The sequence below is a fragment of the Anomaloglossus baeobatrachus genome, chromosome 6, assembly GCF_048569485.1.
Source record: "Anomaloglossus baeobatrachus isolate aAnoBae1 chromosome 6, aAnoBae1.hap1, whole genome shotgun sequence".
NCBI lineage: Eukaryota > Metazoa > Chordata > Amphibia > Anura > Aromobatidae > Anomaloglossus > Anomaloglossus baeobatrachus.
Genome location: NC_134358.1, coordinates 151,271,409 through 151,298,319, shown reverse-complemented (window position 1 = coordinate 151,298,319; position 26,911 = coordinate 151,271,409). Strand labels below are relative to the sequence as shown.

Here is a 26,911-nt window from a genome sequence, read left to right as displayed (position 1 = left end):
TTTGTTGATTTTTTTGGTGAATTTAGGTCTAGCAATGGACTATCGCAGCAGAGATGCTAATTGGGCTACACAGTTGGCAGACGTGTTCGGCAGTGCTGGAGAGACAGCGGTACAGTCACCTTCTATGCAGTGCAGAGAGCTACAGGTTAAATTAAAATCCTACTTGCTTAAAAGAACGAAAACCTGGTGGAACAAGGCCTCTTTGGAGCAATACCTGAGTAAGGATATAACACCTAGGGGGCTCCGGGTCCAGGTGTTTCCGGCCTTCCCAGTTGAAGATGAGAATTTTAAAGAAAGGTGGGAAGAAGCATGCAGGATGTGCTCACGTACGATGATTGAACTTCTAATAGGTCATGACAAAAAACGCCTTGATGAGCTGGAGAAGGACATAGAAATGCTCAATCTTGAAATAAAACAAAAATTATCCAAGGAATCACTGGCTCAATTCGATATTGAGTTGGAGGAAGAATTTAAACAGTGGGAAACTGATATTAAGACCAAGAAAGCGCGCAAATTTCAACGAGACCTAACAGATTATAGAAACAACACGGTCTTCAAATGGTATCATGAAAGGAATGGTCGACGTCCGGTTAACCATAGGTCTTCTAATCAGTCCCTGGCAGAATCAGTCTCATCAGCAGAAAGTGCTGGCAGCTCAAAAATTTCAAACCGCGAGGCCCATGGGCAGGTACCCTATCGAGGAGGCGTGGAAACCAGAAACTCCTATAAAACCAGACATAATCAGGAAAATTGGAGGAAAGATGGTCCCCATGCCAAGGATACCCTAAAGGTAATAAATTTAACAGATAAAATTCTGACTGGGGCCCAGCTTGAGGTGCTGCAGCTGGGGTTGTCCTTTTCTCCCGTGGCCAATTTCGATCTGTTCACGGGAATAAAGGACATCCAGCTGTTTGGACGCAAACTTCTGCTTAAAAAATACTTTGCGAAAAAGGATACGGGTAATCTGACTGGATTTTCTAGGGAGGAACAGGAGGCAATTAAGATTCTGGAGTCCCTTTTGGCAGAACAAAGCTCAACTGATCTTACAAGATTCCCCTCGTACACTAAAAAGAAATCAACCACCTTTCCACCCTTGTCGGCCTGCCCCACTATAGAGCTATTTGTCAAGATGGTAGTTCAAGAATTTAGATCTCTACCATCAAAAAGAACTCATGACAATTTAAGTAGCCATCAGAGACAAGCATTAAAAGAACTACAATTGATGAAGGATATAGTGATTAAGCAGGCAGACAAGGGTGGAAACGTGGTTATTTGGTCCACAAAAGCTTATGAGCAGGAGGCCTATAAACAACTACATGATAAAGCCTGCTATACTAAACTTGAGGGGAATCCAACAACTAAATTTAGCATTGAGCTTTTGGCCATACTCCAGAAGGCTTATGATGAGGGGATTATTCCCAAATCAGTCTTTGAGGGTCTTATACAAGAACATCCGGTGACTCCCACAATATACTTCTTACCTAAGATACACAAGAGTATAGAACAACCTCCCGGAAGACCTATAGTATCGGGAAATAATAGCTTGTGTGAGCCAATATGTAGATTCCTAGATCACTACCTTAAGATCAGTGTGTGTACTTTGCCTTCTTACATAAGGGACTCCACGGAATTCTTGAACAGGCTAGAAGATCTGACCATGGAAGCCGACATGGTCATGGTCACCGCTGATGTCCAATCGCTATATACTTCTATAGCGCATCAGGATGGACTTCGTGCAGCTGAGTTTTATTTGAGAATGACAGACATGGACCAACAGCTAGTGGATCTCCTCCTCTTACTTTTAAAATTTGTGTTAACCCACAATTATTTTTTATTCAAGGACCGCTACTACCTCCAGGAGAGGGGGACCGCAATGGGGGCGTCTTGTGCGCCCTCGTATGCTAACCTCTTTCTTGGATGGTGGGAGCGGTCCATTGAATTTCCGTCTGGTCCAACTGGCGCAGTCCACATGTGGCTGCGTTTTATAGATGATGTATTTATGATTTGGGAGGGGGAGATCCAACAGCTAAAACAGTTCATGGATGGACTTAATAACAATAGGCTAAACATCGGACTTACTTTTAATTTCAGCAGCGAAAGTATTGAATACCTGGATGTCAAAGTATCAAAAGGATGTGACGGCATGCTGATAACAGACGTTCATCGGAAAGGAACTGCTGTCAATTCCTTGTTGAGTGCGAGGTCCTCACATCCGGCACAAACCATCAAAGCTGTCCCAATAGGTCAGTTCCTACGTGCTAAACGTATTTGCTCAACTAACACGTTGTTTGAACATCAAGCAAATGACCTAAAACGGCGTTTTCGTTCCCGTCATTACAGGGAGGACTCCATACATAAGGGCTATACACGGGCAAAAGAAACTCCACGATCCCAGCTTCTTAAAACGGCAATAAGAGAACAAGATCATAAGGTAAGATATATCACCCCATACCACGCCCAATGGCGTGAAATGACGAATATCATTAACAAATACTGGCCTATCCTGCTGTCAGATAACGATCTAGCTGGTGTCTTAACACCCAGACCAGCTATAACCCCCAAAAAATCCAAAACCATCAAGGATTTAGTTGTCCGCAGCCACTATGTCCCCCCTCCTAATAACTTTTTGGGCAGTATAAAGGGCCCAAGATGGGGGTCTTACCCTTGTGGCGATTGTGGCGCTTGTTCACAGCTTATGAGGGTTAGTGACTTCTCTAACAATGATGGCAGCACCACGTATAGGATCCTACATTACATAAAATATCCCTAAGCATTTTAGGGAATTTCATGCGAATAACTGGAGACTCCTGAAATTTAGGGGAATTGATAAGGTATATCCAGGGACGAGAGGAGGCAATTTCAAAAACCTACTTGCTCAGAAAGAGGCCAAGTGGATTACCCTTTTGGATACAATCAAACCGAAAAGGTTAAATGATGCTATCAGTTTCAGACCTTTCCTGTAGCTCTCCGCTGTATATAACAATGACTGCGGTGATTTGTCTCCAGCACTGTTTTTAATGTGTGTTTTTTATATTTCTTAATTTACAGGGCTGTGTGGATTGGCACAAATATCAATTCATAAATGAATATGCTCAAGGACATCTGAGATCAAGCAAAGATGATTTATTAATGTCATTTGTCGCATTGGTGTTTATGTATTTGCATTTGTCTGCGCTGTTGTAGACAGGGTGTGAGGACTCTATAATATGTACAAAAATCTGCAAATATAGTTCCTTAGAAAATTGGTACAATAACCATGCTTTACATCATATATATTTATATACATTGCATGATGTCTGTTATTGTACAGTTGTGCTCTCCTGTGTGGACTAATGCACTATACTGACAATATTTACTTATTGGAGAGGGTTTGCCCTCAGGTTGCCCTTACATGATATGGCCGTAGTAGCAGCACTGTGGTGCGCGCGCTGTTCGGGTCTGTCCTTCCCTCCCCGTGACTCCTGGCGTCCTATCGGATCCACTCCGCACGCGCATGCGCGGTCTGGCTTCCGGGACGCCGGGAGCCGTGGTGATGGTGGCCTGGCCGGATGGCGTGCGCCGATGCACACAGGTGCGTCATATTCTGATGTCCTTAAAAAGTGCCTTCCCCACTGCCTCTGCACCTCCTGGACGAAGCTTTCCTGCGAAACGCGTCGAGGTGCAGGGCAGTGTGGTCGGGATTGGTACCATGGCTACAGCGGGTCTGTATCTTCAGACAAACACTCTAAGGTTTTTCTAAATCCTGGGCTTACGCCTATATTATTTCCTGGCTCAATGTCTATGATAAACTCCATGGCATATGATGCTATTTATAATTCTGACATACAATTGTGTATTCTTGATTGACTGCTAGAAATCTGTTATAGCCGTGGTTGCATATATGGATTGATGTATCTGGCTGTACTATCTAACTACATTTATGTGCATTAATTAGATGTACTTTCATTAACTGCAAGCATGTCCCACTTTTGGATATAATATCTATAATCATGTTTGATTTATGACTACCCGCAACTATGTTTGCAATTTTGGCTGATAAAAATGATCACATTATCTATAATAATGAGGTTAAATATTGACTACCTCTATATATGTTGCCAATAAATTGCACTATTTTGCTGGTTGTCAGGATTATTTGCAGACGTGACATTTGTGCTTTATGGATTGAAGTTTCCCAGTGTATGTGACCTGGGGAACACCATCTTAAGCTGTTATACAAATTGTAATGCATTGATCACTATCCCTTTGGGGACAATTGAGCCTGTGATGTTTAACCATGACCGCTGTATTATGCTTCATTTGAATGATATTACTTACTGACCACACTGCCCTGTTGGTTTTTAATATGGTGGTTTACACATGTTTTTAACAACACTGTCTATCCATATTGTGTGCCCTCACAAAAATTAATTTTGATAATAAAGATTTATATACAATTTTTCAGATAAAGACGTGTCCAATTGGATTGTTATTTATGGGTTTACTGATAACCAATGATCATTTGTAGGCTTCAATGTAGATTTTGGGATCATGGTTCAGAGATATTAAAATTCATGATACTATGGATCTTATTCAATTAATGGTGGTTTTATAATGTATTCATAGCCTATGAACTTTTCCAGATTTGGCACCATAACGCCAACAAAAGCATCTCCATGCTCTATCACTGCTCATCTCCTAAGCTGCAGACTACTGTATGTTGCAGCTTATGAGACATCACTATACTCACACAGGCAACATTATGACATCATTGCACATCGTGCTGCCTCAGCAGGTCCTCTATAGAAGAGAGGAGATGGGGGCTGCAGTGCCAAGAATCCATATTAGGTGAGTATAATCTTTTATTATTTTTTTTATGATCGAGCTGGGGGGAGTAGCTAAGAGGCTGAGGGGCCATCATATTATACTGTATAAGGGGGGCTTTGGGACATCATATATACAGTATATATAGAGGGGCTGTTGGGGCCATCTATATACTATATAAAAGCCGATGTGATTACTCGTGGTTACTCGCTAATCCCTCCCCTCCATGTGACATCATCACAGCCGATCGTCCCACATTTAAACTTCATCTCATCCAGCACAGCAGAATCCTGCATACACTGGGCAGCTGATCATGTGACCCCTGACTCTTCTCCGCCATGTGACATCATCACAGGTCCTGTAAGCACAGAGACAAATCCTATAACTAACCCAGCAGAGTTCTGATGAGGTGAAGTTTATGTGTGACACGATCGGCTGTAATAATGTCACATGGAGGGGAGGGATTAGCGAGTAACCACGAGTAATCACATCGGCTTTACATACATCTATATTTATAATTGCCTTATTGTCTGTCTGTCTTGCGCCAAAATGACGTTATTACAGTGGCAACCGTCGCATTGGCCGCTGGGCTCGGCCTGGCCCCGCCCCCCGCATGGATTGGCTGCTTGGCCTGGCCCCGCCCCTCGCACGAATTGGCCGCATGGCCAGGCCCCGCCCCCCGCACGCATTGGCCGCTTGGCCAGGCCCCGCCCCCTCACGCATTGGACGCTCGGCCTGGCCCTGTCCCCGCACACATTCCCCGAACCCACACGGAGCCCCGACTCCCAGGTGACTTCTGCACACCCGGGAGCCCACACCGGCAACCCAGCCGATACATACCCTCGTGTTGCTGGAGTTGCCGGCGTATGCTGGTAACCATGGTACACATCCGGCAACCATGGAAACCACTTTGCTTAATTACCTGATTGTGGACCATGGTTACCAGCATATGCCGGTTCCCTGCCCATTCAGATCGTTGGTCTCCCGCTGTCAAACACGCCGATGCGTGCTACACAGCAGGAGACCAACAAACAAAAAGTGAACCAGCACTGTCACTTTGAATAGTTACGTGATGTGTACCATGCTTACTAGCTTACCCCGACTCCCGACACACGTCTCCCGGAGCTGGCGTACGCTGGTAACCATGATAGATATCTGGTAAGTATGGAAACCAATTTGCATAGTTGCCCGCTCAGCCACGCCCCCCACACACTCTGCCTGCTCGGCCACGCCCCCCACACACTCTGCCCGCTCGGCCACGCCCCCCACACTCTGCCCGCTTGGACATGCCCCCCACACACTCTGCCCGCTCGGACACGCCCCCCACACACTCTGCCCGCTCGGCCACGCTCCCACACACATTGGGCACCTATACACCTCCCCCCAGGACTACTCCACCTAATAGACCCCCACTCTGCCCGCTCGGCCACGCCCCCACACACTCTGCCTGCTCTGCCACGCCCCCCACACACTCTGCCTGCTCGGCCACGCCCCCCACACACATTGGGCACCTATACACCTCCCCTCAGGACTAATTTACCTATTAGACACCCACTCTGCCCGCTCGGCCACGCCCCAAACACACTCTGCCCGCTCGGCCACGCACCCACACACTGCCCACTCGGCCACGCCCCCCACACACATTGGGCACCTATACACCTCCCCCAGGACTACTCCACCTATTAGACACCTCCCCCCAGGACTACTCCACCTATTATACTCCTTTCCCCCAGGACTACTCCTCCTATTATCCTCCTCTCCCCCAGGACTACTCCTCCTATTATACTCCTCTCCCCCAGGACTACTCCTACTATTAGACTCCTCCCCCTGGACTACTCCTCCTATTAGACTCCTCTCCCCCAGGACTACTCCTACTATTATACTCCTCTCCCCCCAGGACTACTCCTCCTATTAGACTCCTATCCCCCCAGGACTACTCCTCCTATCATACTCCTCTCCCCCCAGGACTCCTCCTCCTATTATACTCCTCTCCCCCCAGGACTACTCCTCCTATTAGACTCCTATCCCCCCAGGACTACTATTCCTATTATACTCCTCTCCCCCCAGGACTACTGCTCCTATTATCCTCCTCTCCCCCCAGGATTACTCCTTCTATTATCCTACTCTCTCCCCAGGACTACTCCTTTTATTATACTCCTCTCCCCCCAGGACTACTCCAGCTATTATCCTCCTCTCTCCCCAGGACTACTCCTCCTATTATCCTGCTCTCCCCCTATTATCCTGCTCTCCCCCCAGGACTACTCCTCCTATTATACTCCACTCCCCCCAGGACTACTCCTCCTATTATATTACTCTCCCCCCAGGACTACTCCTCCTATTATACTCCTCTCTCCAGAACTACTCTTACTATTATACTCCTCTCTCCCCAGGACTACTCCTCCTATTATACTCCTCTCTCCAGAACTACTCTTACTATTATACACCTCTCTCCCCAGGACTACTCCTCCTATTATACTCCTCTCTCCCCAGGACTACTCCTCCAACACACACACACAGCACAAAACATACCTCCCCCCAAAACACACACACACCCACACAAACCGCGCAACACACACAGCACCACACACACAATGCTGCAGGCACACAGCGCTCCACAAACAATGCAACACACACAACGCAACACACAAACAACACCGCTCTCACACACCACCACACCCAGACAACACCCAGAACATTTACAGCGCCCTACACAAACACTTGGCAACTACACACAACAACATCTATATATATAACACAAATCATACATTAACTACACAATAAATTCTAGAATACCCGATGCGTTAGAATCAAGCCACCTTCTACTACACTGTGTTCCAAATTATTATGTAAAAAATGTTTTTTTCATATTTTCCTAAATTAACTTTATGAATTGTAGTCATTGTTATTTTCCAGTCATCTACTATTCGAGTATAATTGAAATGTTTTTGATCAAACTGTCTATGAAAACAGTATATTTTTTAAAATGATAAACACTCAAAATGCACTCAAAATGCATGCTCCAAATTATTAAACACAGCAGAGTTTTCAACCTTTTAATTTTTATTTTGAAAAACAAAATGGTCAATTGTGCAATTCTAAGCATTATCAGCTTATTCCAAAATGAAATTAAACAGTTTTCAAGTCAAAACTTAATTCTAGGTGATGTTACATTTGCACATAGGACCCCTTGTTTGAAAGAAGCTTCTGAACTCTCTCGCCCATTGAATTTGTCAGGTTTTAAATGGTTTGTGCTTCAATTGTTTTGCATGTGGACAGAATACCCTCCCAGAGCTATTGCTTAGATGTGAACTGCCTCCTGCCATCATAGACACTCCTTTTTATGATGCTCCAGAGGTTCTCAATGGGGTTGAGGTCAGGGGAAGATGGTGGCCACACCATAAGTTTGTCCTCTTTTATGCCCATAGCAGCCAGAGATTCAGATATGTTATTTGCAGCATGAGACGGTGCATTATCATGCATGAAAATGATCTTGCTGCGGAATGCATGGTTCTTCCTCCTGAACCATGGCAGGAAGTGCTGTTTTCGAAACTCCACATAGATTATGAAGTTCATCTTTACCCCTCCAGGGATCCTAAAGGGGCCGACAATCTCTCTCTCCATGATTCCAGCCCAAAACATTACTCCACCTCCTCCTTGTTGGCACCTTAGCCGTGTTTTCATGGGGTGTCCAACAACCAGCCATCCTCCACTCCATCCATCTGGACCATCGAGCGTTGCATGGCACTCATCGGTGAACAAAACAGTTTGGAAGTCAGTCTTCATGTATCGTTTGGCCCACTAGAGCCGTTTCTGCTTGTGCGCAGTGGATAGAGGTGGCGACAGGATGGCTTACGCACAGCTGCAAACCTCTGAAGGACCCTGCATCTTGTTGTTCGGGGAACGTTGGAGGCACCAGCAGCTTCAAACACTTGTCTGCTGCTATGACAAGGCATTTTAGCAGCTGCTCTTTTAACCTGACGCAATTGCCTGTTGGAAAGAGTCCTCAATTTTTCCTCATCGGCATTCACACGCGTGTGCTGTGAATCAGATACATACCTCTTGATTGTGCGATCATCACGATGAAGTGTCTTGGCAATGTTGGTTGTAGTCATGCCTTGACCTAAATACTCCACAATTTGTTGCTTCTCAGCAGCCGACACATCCTTTTTCTTTCCCATTTTGGCAAAAAATGTAGGCTGCTTAATAATGTGGAACATCCTTCATAAGTAGCCTTGCGTTTATTTGGACACACCTGCCAAACTAATTTGCACAGGTATCTGCAATTGCTTTCAGTGATCTAAAGAGCCCTGACACACATCACCATCAATGAGTTTAAATGAGAAACAAAAAATTTCTAACCTTACCACTCCTAAACTCTTTTTGCATAATAATTTGGAACACAGTGTATAATATATATATATATATATATATATATATATATATATATATATATATATATATATATATATATATATATATATATATACATATATACAGTACACACCGTATTTATTGCATTACAAGACGCATCTTTCTTACCAATAGTTTGGGAGGAAAATGAGGGTTGGGTCTTTTAATCTAAATGGAGCTTACCAGGAGGTGGTGGAGAAAGGTCACAGGAGGCAGGGAAGATGCTGCAGGTGCTGAGCTGGTGCTTGTTGCGTGTGGTAAGGCAGAGGCCATCCTGAAAATGTTGGTGGTGTGCGCTTCAAATAATTGCGCCCGGAGGCGCCGCGTACGCAGATGGAGCTCTCTGCTCAAGATCTCATCTGCTCACACGCCGCCTCCAGCCCACTGATCTCACCGCAATGGACTTAAGGAAAATGGAACCCGGAGGTGGCACATGCGTAAATAAGATCTCGGCTTGCCATTGAGCAGATAGCTCAATCTGCACATGCGCCGACTCCAGGCACCATTTCTTTGAAGCCCACACCCCAACAGTTTCTGAATGTTTCCTGCCTCACAGCGCCTGCAGCGAGCTGCTGGGACACCTGCCACACCTGCCTCCTGTGACCCCGCTCCACCACCGCTGCTGCCCCCTCCCCCCCAGTAAGACACCATCGGATTATAAGGCGGACACTTTTTTTTGGTCTCTAAATCTGGGGTGCATTTTATAATACAGTGCATCATATGAAATGAATATTACAGTATATGACTCGCCTGCCCCAGGGCCTTAGGTAACTCGATGTCGGGCCACACTAGTCCGGGGTAGTCAGCGGTGGCGGGGCCCAGCTCCGTGACCCTTGAGGAGTCAATTAATGTGGCAGTATTGGAGAAGGTAGTAATAAAGTTTGTAGAAGATTCGTGATGCCACCTGTGGATTGCGGCTTTGGAGCCGCGGCTGCTGGACGGGACCTCCGGGGCTGGTGTTATGGCAGCTGAGGTGTTTCTTGCTCCCCACAGGTGGAGCGGGTACCCCGGGGCAACCATTTGTAAAGTCTATGGTGAATGTTGATGGGGTGCATGACAAAGCAGACGACACAGGGCTTGCAGTCAAGATGTTTTACTCCCTGTTAGTCTCACAGTTGCGCTGACCGGTTACCCGTGGTATGCCAGGAATCACTGTTCCTGGCCTCCGCCGATCCCAAGCAGGTCAAAGGTCAGTACCACTGCACCCCTCAATGTGCCTTCCCTTGCCGACTCACTAGCACTAACCTTCACTAGACTGTCCTGCGCCTCCACCACCGAGCCTGTCCAAAGGGTGGCTGACCTCAGTCCTTTTATTGCTCCCCCTTGCAGGTGATGGTTGGCAGGTTGTGGCCTCAGGTGCCTGCAGCAATCTCCCGAGCCTTCGGATTACTAAAGAGAATTGTTTTCTTTCTTTAGCCTGGGGAACGTCCCCGTTGTTGCGACCAGATTACTCCACCCCAGTGTTCTTGGTGGAACAAGTCCACTGAGGCCTCCCTCACATCTGGGGCACTCTGGAACCCTTTTCCTCCTCCTTGGTGTCACCTGGACCTAGCAGGGCCACAGGGTCTTCACCACAAAAAAACCCAGTCTCCTCACTCCTTTCTCTCAGACTTCCTGTCACAGACCCTCTCACAGACTCCTGTCCACTGTCACTTCTCTGGTTCCAATTTGAACTAACCGGTTTTCCTAACTACCCCACTGACTCCTCCTACACTCCCCCTTGCCAGGCTCCCCCCCTTCCAGGACAGTGAATGGGACTTAAGGCCCCATAACCAGGTATACTGGTCGCTACTCCCAGCATTAATGGGGTACCTGCCTTAAACCATGACCCAGTGTGTCCTAACAATTGGTGTGTGCAGGTTTTGTCTGTGAACCGGTAGATGACCCCCTTCTTACCCAGGATGGGATACAACACCTCTGACTGAGGTGCAGTACCTCTGTGGCGATGAAAGCCTCAGGGGCGCCATATATATATATATATATATATATATATTAATGACCTGCGCCCCGAATGTAGTAGGTAAACCCATCTGGTAGCGGGATTGAGGCATAAACGAGCACTTTGTCACTTACAGAATCCAAGCGGTTTATTTTGCTTCCAGATAAACCGTGCTGTGTAAATCAAACATAATCCATACTCTCGTTTTATACAACATAAAGGGTACACAGTCTATTCTTTTAGTAGGTAAAATAGCATCCCACTGTCTGATACACTTATGTAATTATCCGCACAGTTCATGCACTGGCCTCAGCCAGTCCCCTTTCTGGGGTGTTACCTGCCAGTAGGTTTGCAGGCTGTCAATCTGGCTCCATCCAGTCCAGGGAGACTCACACTGGACTCACTCCCGGCCCTTGGACATGCTCCGTTTAATGGGTCCTGCTGTTAGTCCAGAGCCTCAGTGGAATCTGCAGCTGCCTGAAGGTTCAGAGCCCCCACTAGCTCTGCATGCACAGGATCTCCTGCACAAGTGCTACAACCAAGATGGCTCCTACCAGCACAGGCACATGGAGCTCATGTGACAAATGACAGCTCTGCAGCTTGCAAGCCAAACACATCCAGAGCTCCCTGCTCTGCAGAGACTTTTTAAATGGAATCTGTGGCCGTGAGCCACATACAAAACCCAGCCCGGAGGGAGTGGATTGACCACTGTCCTGCACTCTAAAGGGATTAATATGTTTCTGTGCGCATTCTGGGGGATACATACCGTCCCTCACATATGATTACCCTCACTGCATCACATTATATGGATATGATGATGATGATTATTATTATTATTATTATATGTATACACAGTGGTAAAAATAAGTATTTGATACACTGTCGATTTTGCAAGTTTTCCCACCTACAAAGAATGGAGAGGTCTGTAATTTTTATCATTGGTACACTTCAACTGTGACAGACAGAATCCCCCAAAAATCCAGAAAATCACGTTGGTTATTTTTAAATAATTAATTTGCATTTTTGTTGCATGAAATAAGTATTTGATCACCTACCAACCAACAAGATTTCTGGCTCTCACAGACCTGTTATTTTTTCTTTAAGAAGCCCTCCTACTCTGCACTAATTACCTGTATTAATTGATACAAGTAAAATATATCTTTGTACCGTGTTAGCCAGTAGAGATAAAAAAATTGTTTAAAAGAACAGAGAGTCCTCAGTGGTTGATACGTTTTAATGGCTAACTGAAAAGATGGTAATAATTGCAAGCTTTCGAGACTACTCAGGTCTCTTCATCAGGCATGGCCTGATGAAGAGACCTGAGTAGTCTCGAAAGCTTGCAATTATTACCATCTTTTCAGTTAGCCATTAAAAGGTATCAACCACTGAGGACTCTCTGTTCTTTTAAACAATTTTTTTATCTGTATTAATTGCACATTTGAACTCATTACCTGTATAAAAAACATCTGTCCACACACTCAATCAATCACACTCCAACCTCTCCCCCTTGACCAAGACCAAAGAGCTGTCTGAAGATACCTGGGACAAATTTGTAGACCTGCACAAGGCTGGGATGGGCTACAGGACAATAGGCAAGCAGATTGGTGAGAAGGCAACATTTGTTGACTCAATTATTAGAAAATGGAAGAAACAAAAGATGACTGTCAATCTTACTCAGTCTGGGGTTTCATGCAAGACATCACCTCGTGGGGTATGGATGATTCTGAGAAAGGTCAAGAATCAACCCAGAACTACATGGGAAGACCACAAAAGAGCTGGGGCCACAGTCTCAAAGATTACCGTTAGTAACACACTACGACGTCATGGATAAAATCCTGCAGGGCATGCAAGGTCTCCCTGCTCATGCCAGCACACATCCAGGCCTGTTTGAAATTCACCAATTACCATCTGGATGATCCAGGGGAGGCATGGGAGAAGGTAATGTGGTCAGAGGAGACCAAAATAGAACGTTTTGGTATCAACTCCACTCGTGTTTGGAGAAAGAAGGATGAGCAAAACTCCAAAAACACTTTACCAACCATGAAGCATGGGGATACAAACATCATACTTCATACAGCCAGTGCAACTAAGGACTGGCTCCATAAGAAGCATTTCATGGTCCTGGAGTGGCCTAGCCAGTCTTCAGACCTGAACCCAATAAAAAATGTTTGTAAGGAGCTGAAACTCGATATTGCCCAATGACAGCCCCGAAACCTGAAAGCTCTGGAGATCTGTATTGAGTAGAGAACCAAAATCCCTGCTGCAATGTGTGCAAACTTGGACAAGAACTACAGGAATCGTCTCACTTTCCTTGCAATTACAAAAGTGACTTGATTCCTGTAGTTCTTGTCCATTTGTACACACTACAGCAGGGATTTTGGCCCACTCCTCCATACAGTGTTTCTCCAGATCTTTCAGGCTTTCAAGACTGTTGTTGGGCAACATTGAGTTTCAGCCACTCCAGGACCTTGAAATGCCTTACATTCCTTACTGCTGTTACGTTAACCCAAAAGTTCTTTTCAGAGCTAATTCAAATTTATTCTATTCTCTAGTAATACTGCTCTTAGGTGCAAGAAGTGCAGGAAGAGCTGCTGGAGAAGGGATAGTGTATTAGAAACATGTAGGCAGAGATTATAGCTTTACAGACCTTCCTGCTGTTATGTAAAAAAATCTATTCTATTCTATAATAATACCACTCTTAGCTGCATTTGGTGTAGGAAAAGCTGGGTTTATTGCCTTAAAATCCTTCTAAAGGTATACTTCTGCTGCAACATAACTGCATTGGTCAGAGCACAGCCGATGTTATGGGACACATGCTGGTGTAAGGCAGGGACAGCACACTGTGAAAAATAGTGGTGGCTGGGGACCGAGTACCACAAGATGGCTCTCGAATAATTATGTGAGGGCCACCTGATGGCGCTTTAAAATTTATGAGTGAGGGCCATCAGATGGCCCTCTAAAAATTTGTAGTGAGGGCCACTTGATGGCCCAATTGATATGGTGGAGGAGGAGGACAAGAAAAAGAAGCCATGAAATGTATACCCTTTTTGAGTGGGATGGGGTGAATGGGAATACACCAGAAAAAAAGTAACATTTGATTTGGCTTTATGTTCAGCTGCTGTCATTCGGTGGGGTTGAGAAGTCTGGACCAATCCAGGCATTTTTTATTTTGAGAGCAGTTAGCCTGTCAACATTTTCAGCTGACAAGCAGATGCGTCTATCAGTTATTATGCCCTCGACGGGGCTAAAAACCCACGGAAACAACGTAAGCAGGTAGGGAGCACTGACTGCGGCCTGTGAGCCTTAAATTTGTCTCCACTCTTTGGAAAATAAAAATTATAATGAGGTCCGCCTGATGGCTCTCTAAATTTATGAGCGAAGGCTGCCTGATGGTCTTCTAAAAATTTGGAGCGAAGGGCACATGATGATCATGTTGATATAGTGGATTAGGAGGACAAGAGAAAGAAGAAACCATGACCTGTATAACCTTTATTGGGTGAGAAGGGGTGCACTGAAATACACCAGAAAAAAAAGAAAATATTTTTGGCTCCATGTTTCGCTGCTATCATCTGGTAACCCAGGAATAAAAGAGTTTGAATCCGCACTGATAAAATAAACTTCTTGCTTTATTCCATTACGTTAAAAACACGATAGTGAAAAAGATTAAGGCATCTCCAAATTAAAACAAGGCCAAATGATGCGTTTTGAGCAACTATATGTTCTTGATCATATTGAACATTATGTTGAATACTTTTGCTAGGCACTGTATGTATGTATGTATTTATCTATCTATATACATGTATGTAGCTATGGTCACATGATCAAGTGGCAGCGCACACATACAGTGCCCTGAAAAATGTTTTTGGAACATGTGACACTTTCAGTGCTTTAAACTTCTCCAAAACAGTATCATGGACCTGCCTGTTGTGTTCCTTGTTCTTCATGATGCTCTATGTGCTTTAAACAGAACACTGAGACTATTACAGAGCTGGTGCATTTATACGGAGACTAGATTACACACAGGTGGATTATATTTATCATCATCAGTAATTTAGGACAATATTGGATCATTCAGAGATCCTCAATGAACTTCTAGAGTGAGTTTGTTGCACTGAAAATAAAGGGGACGAATAATACTGCACGCCCCAATTTTCAGTTTTTTATTTTTTAAAACAGTTTAAAATAAGCAATAAATTTTGTTCCATTTCACAATTGAATTTATGTTTGAAGCCTGAATTGTGGGAAAAGGTTGAAAAAATCAAAGGGGCGAATACTTTTTTCACAAGGCACTGTACATATATAATGTGTATATATATATTATATATATATATATATATATATATATACATATATATATATATATATATATACCCCGTGTGCAGAATTATTAGGCAAGTTGTATTTTAGAGGATTTTTTTTATTATTGATCATCAGATATGTTCTTAATCAACCCAAAAGACTCATAAATATCAAAACCTAATATTTTTGGAAGTTGGAGTGTTTTTTTTTAGATTTGGCTATCTTAGGAGGATATCTGTTTGTGAGGACAACTATTACTGTGCAGAATTATTAGGCAACTTAATAAAGACCAAATATATTTCCATCTCACTTATTTTCACCAGGTGAACCAATATAACTGCACAAAATTTAGAAATAAACATTTCTGACATGCAAAAACAAGACCCAAAAGAATAGTGACCAATATAGCCACCTTTCTTTATGACACTCAACAGTCTACCATCCATAGATGCTTGATCTGTTTACGATCAACACTGCGTACAGCAACCACCACAGCCTCCCAGACACTGTTCCGAGAAGTGTACTGTTTTCCCTCCTTGTAGATCTCAGATTTTATGAGGGACCACAGGTTCTCTATGGGGCTCAGATCAGGTGAACAAGGGGGCCATGTTATTATTTTTTCATCTTTTAGACCTTTACTGGCCAGCCACACTGTGGAATAGTTGGATGCATGTGATGGAGCATTGTCCTGCATGAAAATCATGTTTTTCTTGAACGATACCGACTTCTTCCTGTACCACTGCTTGAAGAAGTTGTCTTTCAGAAACTGGCAGTAGGTCTGGGAGTTGAGCTTCACTCCATCCTCAACCCGAAAAGGTCCCACAAGTTCATCTTTTTTTTTTTTAAACATATTTTATTTGATGTCAGCAAGCACATATCATCAACAAGAGAACATGTTGTTACATTCCATAAAATTTCTCCGGATCGTACAATGCTTCTGTTACATCATTTTCTTTTTCATTGTCACAACAATTTCATCTCCATAGAATTATCTTAACAATAATTTACTTTAACTTAACAAACTAACATATTTGTTCAATTCAGTTGGTCCTTTGGATGCTCCCTACCTTCAGTGTCCCTAGTGTCCCTGCAGTGTCTTCCACACAATACCAAGACGTGTGTTCAAATGCTTTAATTAACTGGGTGATTTTTGTCTGTGAAGCTTTGCTCAATAAATGTTCTCCACTTTTTGAAGAATCTTTTAGTGGACTTCTCCTTATATTTCTCCGAATCCAGTTTGTCGTACATCATTATTGTTTTTAGGGTATCAACTATTTCTGTATTTCTCGGTGTCTGTCTTATCAGCCAATTCCTACGTAGGTATTTCTTGACTACAAGCAATACTATGTGTATTACACCTGGAATGTGAGCACTTGCTCTGTCAGTTTCTGTAGGGGCTTCTATACAGTGAAACAAACAGGCCTGAGGGGTGACGGGTATAACTACTTTCCAAATCCTCAATATGTACGCCACCGCTTCCTCCCATACCCCCCTCACCTGTGGGCATTCTCATATGCAGTGAAACAGTTTTGCTTTATGGAGTCCACATTTATTAGGGCAATTGTCCAAGAAATGCACTGGTAAGCTGGTATGTGGTATATTAAAGGCGTATGTTGCGTTGTGTACTAGCTTAAATTGCATCTCCCTCCATTGTTCGTTTATCATTACTTTCTTAACAGATTCCAACCCCCTTAGAATTTTATCATAGATGTCCGGATCGCCCAGAGCAGTCTCCCAGGTTTTAAATATTTGCTCTTTCCAGGGGCCCTGTACTTGATCTCTCAATCATTGGTACATGATCGAAAGGGATTCATGTTCCGCTCCCTGACCAATCAATACATCAAAACTCCCCTTCTTCTCAGCCTTCCCGACCTCTTTTACCACTGATGTGTAATGTGTTGTTATTTGTAAATATTGTAGGCAATGGTGATTTTCCATGTTAAATTTTTCCGATACCTCCGCCCAGCTCAGAACTCTCCCCTCCTCTGTTTTCAGTAAATCACCCAACCTCCGTATTCCCCTCTGCTTCCATCCTTGAAATAATTTGTTTTGAGACCCTTGAGTAAAATTTGGATCCTCCCACAACGGGGTGAATTTTGAAAGACAATAAGGGATTCTATACAGTTTTCTCAGTGCTCTCCAGGCCCCCACCGTGTCCTTTATTAAACAGCTCTGTTTCACGTACGTTGGTATTTTATTTAGCTTCATATGTAATACGGCTACCAAGTTAAAAGGGCTTGTTAGCTCTCTCTCCAGCTGAACGTTAGAAAAGAAGGTTGTCCCATTGAGCCAGTCTTTTATATGTCTGGCAAGTGCCGCTAAGTTGTACAATCTAATCATGGGCATTTGTACCCCTCCATCTTTTTCTGTAGACACAGCTTTGAGTAGGATACTCTTGGTCTCTTTCCCTGCCATAAAAATTTTACAAACGCTTTTTGCAACTTGTTGATATCGGTGTGTTTCAGCAGTAAGGGAATAGTTTGTAGAGGATAGAGCAAACAGGAGAAGCTGATCATCTTTATCAGATGTGCTCTGCCAAACAGGGTCAGGGAAAGATTTTTCCACCTGTCTAGCTCTTTAGTTATTTTTTCAATTAGGTGTGGATAGTTAAGTCTATATAATGACATTGAGTCTCTGCCTAATTTAATTCCTAAATAAGTGATGTAATGGGGGGCTATGGCGACTTCTATTCCCTCACCTTGCCTATTTCCCAGGGGTGTCAAATATAGAATCTGACTTTTACTGATATTTATCCTGTAGCCTGAAAAGGAGCCAAAGTACGCCAGTTTGTCTATTACATTCTTCAGATGGTTGTCTGGGTCTGACATAAATAAAAGCATATCGTCTGCAAAGCAGGTTAGTTTTATCTCACTATTCCCCACCTTGATTCCTGAGAAATCTTCTGATTTTATTAAGTATTGGGCTAGTGGTTCAAGGGCCAAGTCAAACAGAAGACGGTACAGGGGGCACCCCTGCCTAGTCCCCTTCTGTAGCTGAAAAGATTTTGACAGAAAGACCATTGTGGAAATTCTAGCTTCAGGCGTAGCGTAAAGTGCCTCCATATAGTTCCGAAAAGTACCCATTATGCCAAATTTATCTAATACTAGCCCTAACCAATGCCAATTTACATTGTCAAAGGCCTTTTCCGCGTCTAAGGCCAATAACGCACGGTTCCCCTTTATCAGGCCCAGTCTTTTTGTTCCATCTAGTACCGCCAACACTGTGCGAATGTTGAATACTGCTGACCTATTTCTAACGAACCCCACTTGATGTGGTCCTGCTATCGATGGGAGGATCAATGCTAGCCGGTCTGCCAGGATTTTAGAGATTATTTTAGTGGCTTGATTTATCAGCGATATGGGCCTGTATGATGAAGGGTCCGAAGGGTCTTTTCCTTGTTTGTGTATTACCTTTATATACGCCATATGGCCATACTGTAGTAGAATTTTATTTTGGAGAGTGTAGTTGAAAACTTTTACTAAAGTGGGCATAACATCTTCCTGTAGTATTTTATAAAATTCCCCCGTCATTCCATCGGGGCCTGGGGCCTTGTTATTTTTAAGGTTTTTCACAACTGTTCTCACTTCCTCCTCTTTTATTGGGGCATTTAACATTTCCCTGTCTGATTCCGTAATTGTGGGTAATGACAGATTGTTTAGGAAGTTGCCTCCTTCTGTGTTATTTGCTGGCCCTTGTTCATACAATTTTTTGTAGAATTCTCCAAATATGTCATTGACTTTCTTTGGGTCATTGTGGCTAGCCCCAGATGGGTCCCTCAAATGAGTTATGGATGTTAAAGGAGTTATTCCCTTTGCCATTCGTGCCAGAAGCGAACCTGCCTTGTTCCCGAATCTAAAATAATGTGATGCAATTCTCTGGCCCCTCATCCTCTCTGCCCTGTCCACCCACAAGTCAAATTCTGCTTTCTCTTTTATCCACTTGTTCCTATTACCAATAGATGGATTATTAATGTAGTTTGTGTATGCTTCTCTGGTCCTTCTGCTGGCTTCAGTGTATGCTTTAATTGTTTTGTTTCGCAATGCTTTCACGTATCCCATTATTCTTCCCCCTTAGTACTGCCTTAGCTGCGTACCAGTATAAATGGGAGTTCTCCTCATGCGCCTTATTATCCCATGTATATTCCTGCCACCACATTTTCACCAGTTTTTGGAAGTTCTCGTCTTGGGCTAAGTGTGAAGGGAATCTCCACAGTATGTCTGTTCCCTTGGGGTAGGTTTCTTCTAGGTCTAGGAGTAATGGGGCGTGATCTGATATCACCAGATCTTGTATGTCAATCCTCCTCATTTTGTTGAGTAGACCCTGTGTTAGTAGAAAATAATCTATTCTGGACCATGTGCTATGGACATGGGAGAAATGAGTGTACTCTTGGTCTGCCGGGTGTGAGCTTCGCCAAGCATCTATTACGCTAGTATGTTCTGTGAATAGATTCAGCACCCTGTCATGTGTCCTGGCTACCATGCGTTTGTGTCCTGTGCCCGACCTATCTTCTTTGACGTTCATTACCGTATTAAGATCCCTTCCTATTATTATGTTCCTCTCAGGGTCCTCCAAAACCTGCCTCTCCAACTCCTGGAAGAAAATCTTATTACTCTCATTTGGTGCATATACATTATAGATTTTGAGTCGTCCACATGGGGTATCAACAAAGCTTTTTGTATTCTCACATCTCCATCATTTTCCTGTGTTATTACCTTACAATTTGCCTGCTTATGGAGTAGTATTAACACACCTGCTTTATTATTTTGGGCTGAGGATCCCATCACTTCTCCCACCCACATTTTGCACATTCTGGTGAAATTCAGATTTTTCAAATGGGTCTCCTGAAGTAGGGCAATGTCTACTTTAAGCTTCTTTAAGTGCCTCAATATCATTCGTCTTTTGTGTGGCGACTGCAGGCCTTTCACATTCCATGACACAATTCGCATCCTTATATATTACTTGAAATCTTACTTCTTATCCTATCTTAACTAAAACCTTCTTAAAACCTATCCATCGCATCTCTCTGGTGGTGCAAAAAAAAAAAGAAAAAAAGTCAATTAAACCAACAAAATAACACCGCTATCCTATATCCTTTGTAGGGAAAAACACAGTTGCGGACTTCACTTTTTCCCCGCATGTATGTAGGGACTCCTACTGATCCCTCTTTCGCTCCTCAAAATATTTTCGCTTTCTTGAGCTTCCACACTTTACTTAAAGGCGTGCTAAACATAGCTTCAGAAATATATACAAGTATCCCCAAGCCCTGAGGACCGAAAATAGGTTGAACCTCGACCCAGTATAGCGAGGCTCATTCCCAGGAGAGATGAAGGAAAAGAAAAGAAAAAAGAAACAAGAGGAAAAAAGGAGGGAAGAATGGAGGAGGGGTCCAGAGGATGGTTATGGGAAGGAGAAGGGTTGTAAATGGGGGAGGTGTGAATGGGATGCGGGAGTTGATTGGGACGGATTGGGTGGGAGGTAGTTTGTGGGTGGGAGAAAGTGTGTAGTCAGGGGGGGGCAGGAGAGGGTTTGTTTGTGGGTGGCAAAAGGGGGTGTGGGTGGGAGGGGGTGGAAATTAGTTTGTGGGTGGGGGAGTGTAGTTGGAGGGAATGGGAGGGGAGTGTGGGTATGGGGGTAGAGGGAGGCAGTTATGTGTGGGAGGGGGGTGTGTTTGGGTGATGGGATAATAAAGGGGCTGGGCAAGACAGGGAAATAAGAAGGAAAGAGGAAGAAAGAAGAAGAAGAAGAAAAAAAAAAAAGGGAGAAGCGGGGGAATGGAGAGGGACTGGGGGTGTCTGGGTTATGGTAGAGTTAACGCTTTCAGGCCCACATCATGAACTCCAGACCCCCATACAAATCCCCCTCCCCCTATTGCTCCTTTACAAACAGCATCAATACTCCACATTAAACATTAGCAATTTTGCCCCTGTATGGGCTATTTTATGTGCTCTCACCCCCTCTGGGGAGTAGCATCCCCACTCTTCGCCAGGGGCGATGATTTTGCAAAAGTCTTGTCCACATAGCGTCTTGCCTGATGGGGTCATGAATGTCTCTGTACCTCCTCCTAGGGCAAAGATATTAAGGATGGCTGGGAATTGCAAAGCAAATTTTATCTTCTTTCTGAAAAGCTCTGTGCAGACATCGCTGAAGGCTCTTCTTTTCTTTGTGACCTCCGCTGAATAGTCACTGAATATCAGAATCTTATGTCCTCTTACCACCGTGGGGGATGTCTTCTTCCGAAATGCTTGTAAGATGTTAGTTTTATCCACAAAGTTCAAATATCTGACAATCACTGGCCTGGGTCTTGGAGGTGTGTTTGCACTTGTGTGCTGGGCTGGGGGTCCCACTCTGTGTGCCCTTTCAGCCTTGAGTGTATCAGCAATCCCCAGAGCGTGAGGTATGTCCTCCATGCATATCCCCATTAGCTGGTGAGGGGTGATAGTTTCTGGGAGCCCAATGATTCTTAAGTTGTTTCGTCTGGAACGATTCTCGAGATCATCAATTTTATCTGCAAGCTGCTGGTTCAGCCTGGTGACTCTTTGCAGTTCGGCCTGCACCTCTCCCAGCTCATCCTCTGCAGTGCTGAGTCTATTCTCCACTGTAGCCAGTCTTTCTGATTGCTGTGAGATGAATTCCTGCATTTGCTTCAGGGCATCAGACACTGTCTGCTCCAGCATTTCCTGAAGCTGGGGGGTTAACATCTTTACCACCTCATCTGCTAGGGACTTGTAAGAAATGCTGAGACCTGCAGTGCTTATCTCCTGCTCACCCCTCCCTCCTGCTGGGTAAGCTGATTACCAGGTTTATTGCTTTTCCTGGGCTTGGTCACCTCCACAGCCATTTTAGCATTAGCACGGCTGCTCCTCTGGGCTGGGGAAGATCCCTGTCCTACAGTCCCGTTCTTGTGCACATACCTCTCCATTATGTCTGAGGGGCATGCACACTCAGTGGCGTAGCTATTGCTTTTGCCGCCCGGGGCGGTTGTCAAATTTGCCGCCACCCTCCGTTGGCCGTTGATAATCCAGAATTTTTAAAAAATTTGGAAAACCATCAAAATATTTATTATTCATGGAACTACAATCAAAGATCTAATTGTAGACTGCTGCTAATAGTCCTAGACTTTCACCTTTTTACACACATGTAGGCCTATTATACACACACACAGCTCTGCTGCATACATACAGACACACAACTGTGCTGCATACAGACACACAAAACTCTGCTGCCTACATACAGACACACACAGCTCTGCTGCACACAGACAGACACACACAGCTCTGCTGCACACAGACAGACACACACAGCTCTGCTGCATACAGACAGACACACAACTCTGCAGCATACATACAGACACACACAGCTCTACTGCATTTATACAGACACACAGCTCGACTGCATACAGACAGACACAAAACTTTGCAGCATACATACAGACACAAAACTCTGCAGCATACATATAGACACAAAACTCTGCAGCATACATATATATTTTTATATATATACATACAGGCACACACAACTCTGTAGCTGCTGCATACATACAGACAACTCTGTAGCTGCTGCATACATACAGACAACTCTGTAGCTGCTGCATACATGCATACATACAGACACACACAACTCTGTAGCTGCTGCATACATGCATACATACAGACAGACACACACAACTCTGTAGCTGCTGCATACATGCATACATACAGACACACACAACTCTGTAGCTGCTGCATACATGCATACATACTGACACACACAACTCTGTAGCTGCTGCATACATGCATACATACAGACACACACAACTCTGTAGCTGCTGCATACATGCATACAGACACAACTCTGCTACATACAGACACACACAGCTCTACTGCATACATACATACACACAACTCTGCTGCACATATAGACACACACGCGGCTTTTGGGGGCCCGCACAAATGGCTGCTGCAGAGCTGAGGCTGCACCAAGCACAGGGCAGATGTAGCAGAGCTAAGCCTGCACCAAGCACAGGGCAGATATAGAGGAGCTGAGCCCGCACCAAGCACAGGGCAGATGTAGCAGAGCTGAGCCCGCACCAGACACAGGGCAGATGTAGCGGAGCTGAGCCCGCACCAGACACAGGGCAGATGTAGCGGAGCTGAGCCCGCACCAGACACAGGGCAGATGTAGCCGAGCTGAGCCCGCAGCAGACACAGGGCAGATGTAGCCGAGCTGAGCTCGCACCAGACACAGGGCAGATGTAGCGGAGCCGAGCCCGCACCAGACACAGGGCAGATGTAGCGGAGCTGAGCCCGCACCAGACACAGGGCAGATGTAGCAGAGCTGAGCCCGCACCAGACACAGGGCAGATGTAGCAGAGCTGAGCCCGAACCAGACACAGGGCAGATGTAGCAGAGCTGAGCCCACACCAGACACAGGGCAGATGTAGCAGAGCTGAGCCCGCACCAGACACAGGGCAGATGTAGCCGAGCTGAGCCCGCACCAGACACAGGGCAGATGTAGCCGAGCTGAGACCGCACCAGACACAGGGCAGATGTAGCCGAGCTGAGCCCACACCAAACACAGGGCAGATGTAGCTGAACTGAGCCCGCACCAGACACAGGGCAGATGTAGTGGAGCTGAGCCCGCACCAGACACAGGGCAGATGTAGCCGAGCTGAGCCCGCACCAGACACAGGGCAGATGTAGCAGAGCTGAGCCCGCACCAGACACAGGGCAGATGTAGCAGAGCTGAGCCCGCACCAGACACAGGGCAGATGTAGCGGAGCTGAGCCTGCACCAGACACAGGGCAGATGTAGCAGAGCTGAGCTCGCACCAGACACAGGGCAGATGTAGCAGAGCTGAGCCCGCACCAGACACAGGGCAGATGTAGCAGAGCTGAGCCCGCACCAGACACAGGGCAGATGTAGCAGAGCTGAGCCCGCACGAAACACAGGGCAGATGTAGCAGGGCTAAGCCCGCACCAGACACAGGGCAGATGTAGCCGAGCTGAGCCCGCACCAGACACAGGGCAGATATAGCCGAGCTGAGCCCGCACCAGACACAGGGCAGATGTAGCCGAGATGAGCCCGCACCAGACACAGGTGCTAGAGGTGGGGAGACAAAAAGGCGCAATAGGGTCTTACCCGATATAACGTGAAATGATAAGAAGGGAATAGGTACACTCACCTGATGGGGTTGTGCCAGTCACAACTCCTTGAATCGCATGTGAGTGTCAGCGTGGTTTAAGCAGCGGCCCCGTAAATTAGTGGAAATATATATAATAAAGAGAAAACGGGTTTTAGCCGCGCTTAAAAACCACTGATGCAGGATTAATGAAGAAGTTTCTTTTTATTTCAGCATTCCCAGTTGGAATGCTGAAATAAAAAGAAACTTCTTCATTAATCCTGCATCAGTGGTTTTTAAGCGCGGCTAAAACCCGTTTTCTCTTTATTATATATATTTCGCACCAGACACAGGGCAGATGTAGCCGAGCTGAGCCCGCACCAGACACAGGGCAGATGTAGCCGAGCTGAGCCCGCACCAGACACAGGGCAGATGTAGCCGAGCTGAGCCCGCACCAGACACAGGGCAGATGTAGCAGAGCTGAGCCCACACCAAGCACAGGGCAGATGTAGCAGAGCTGTGCCCGCACCAAGCACAGGGCAGATGTAGCAGAGCTGAGCCTGCACCAACATGCAGCTCCTGAGGTGGGGAAAGCCCATGCAGCTCACTGGGGCCCATAAACCGGGTGGCTGGGAGGGAGTATACAGGTCGAGGGGGGTAGCACTTACTGCTCGGACACGGATGAGAGGAGGCCCACACAGCGCCGGAGGCCAGCGCTCTGCTGGGGGTTGCTGGCTGGCACTTCTTCATCTCTCTGGGACAAAGCAGGATGCCGGGTGGTAGCTCCGCCCACAGATGAAGCTCAATCCAGCAGGGCACTGTGGTCTGCGTGCCTTAAAGAGACAGCAGCCACAGTTTCCTGCTGAGGACTCCGGTCCCCGGAACTCGGCCCGGGGGCAGCAGAACTGAAGGCGAGTGGCCAAAATTACGCCCCCCTGACACGTGCCGCCCGGGGCGGACCGCCCCATCCGCCCCCCCTTTGCTACGCCAATGTGCACACTATCTTATCTCCTCTTTCCCACCTCTTATCAGCTGGTTTGTGTGCTAGGACTGCAGGGGTCTTGATAAAGAAGCAGGAGCTCTCTTCACAAACTGCCTTCCATGGGAGCGCAGGACCCGGAAGTCACAATTTCATCTTTGATGATACCAGCCCATAACAATACCAGACCTGCACCTTGCTGGCGTCTGAGTCGGAGTGGAGCTCTTTGCCCTTTACTGATCCAGCCTCTGGCCCATCCATCTGGCCCATCGAGAGTCACTCTCATTTCATCAGTCAATAAAACCTTTGAAAAATCAGTCTTAAGTTATTTTTTGGCTCAGTCTTGACGTTTTATCTTATGCTTCTTGTTCAAAGGTGGTCGTTTTTCAGCCTTCCTTACCTTGGCCATGTCCCTGAGTATGGCACACCTTGTGCTTTTTGATACTCCAGCAACGTTGCAGCTCTGAAATATGGCCAAACTGGTGGCAAATGGCATCTTGGCAGAGGACATTTTCCTCAATTCATGGGCAGTTTTATATATATATATATATATTTATTTATATATACTGCGTGTGTGTGTGTGTATATATATATATGTATATATATTATAGTGAAATATGCAGGATACAAGTCACGTGTTAGTTTTAGTGGCTAAAAAGCCAATTTTCAAAACTTACTTGAAATGACAAGTTTGCTTTAATTGTACATTTTCTTAATTGCCCTTAAATGATTCACTGTGTCTTATTTTCCAGCCTCTTCAAGAACACACAGGTGAGCGCCATGTGCACAAGCAAGGAATGTCTTTTTATGTAACATAGGGGGTAATAACATGAATAACCAACCAATAACCAACATGTAATCTAATCTCCTTGCAGACGTTGATGTGGATGGTGGAAAAGAAAAGGACTTATTTGACATCAACCAAGGTTTGAAAGAAAACCACAACAATTATAAGATATCTCTTTTTTACCATATTTTTATGATTTTTTTTACGCTCATTTCTTATTCTTTAAGAATTAGGCCTGAACCTTTTTGAAGGAGACATTAAACGTCAGGTAAGTTAGACTATTATAAAGAGTTTATGCATAAATTTGTACCATTGGTGTTACCTAAATGGGTTATTCCATCATTTTCTATTTTCCAAAATGTTCTGTCTCTTCATTCAACCTGTCCTATGTAAAGGAGCAGAGAGTCATTGTCTCTCGCAGATTCAGCGCTCCCATGTATTACAGAAAAATATAATACTGAACCGGAGAGATTTCCAGGGATTTCTAATCCTCAACCTAGTAGAAGTCAGCTGATTGGTTGTCACTGTGCAATGCTAATGCTCTAAATATGGTCAACATGTAGTAAAGAATGTAAAAAATGCCAGATCAAAAATCAAG

The 26,911-nt window shown here is 45.1% G+C and overlaps 1 protein-coding gene across 1 annotated transcript in view; it reads left to right on the top strand.

The window, feature by feature from the left end:
* The window catches only part of MEP1B (meprin A subunit beta), a 109,750-nt gene that overhangs the window by 11,669 nt on the left and 71,170 nt on the right, over positions 1–26,911 (top strand). Inside the window, exons 2-4 of the mRNA XM_075353321.1 lie at positions 26,279–26,297; positions 26,402–26,452; positions 26,541–26,581. Coding sequence (XP_075209436.1) covers positions 26,279–26,297; positions 26,402–26,452; positions 26,541–26,581 — 111 coding nt within the window. The remainder of the gene's footprint in view (positions 1–26,278; positions 26,298–26,401; positions 26,453–26,540; positions 26,582–26,911) is intronic.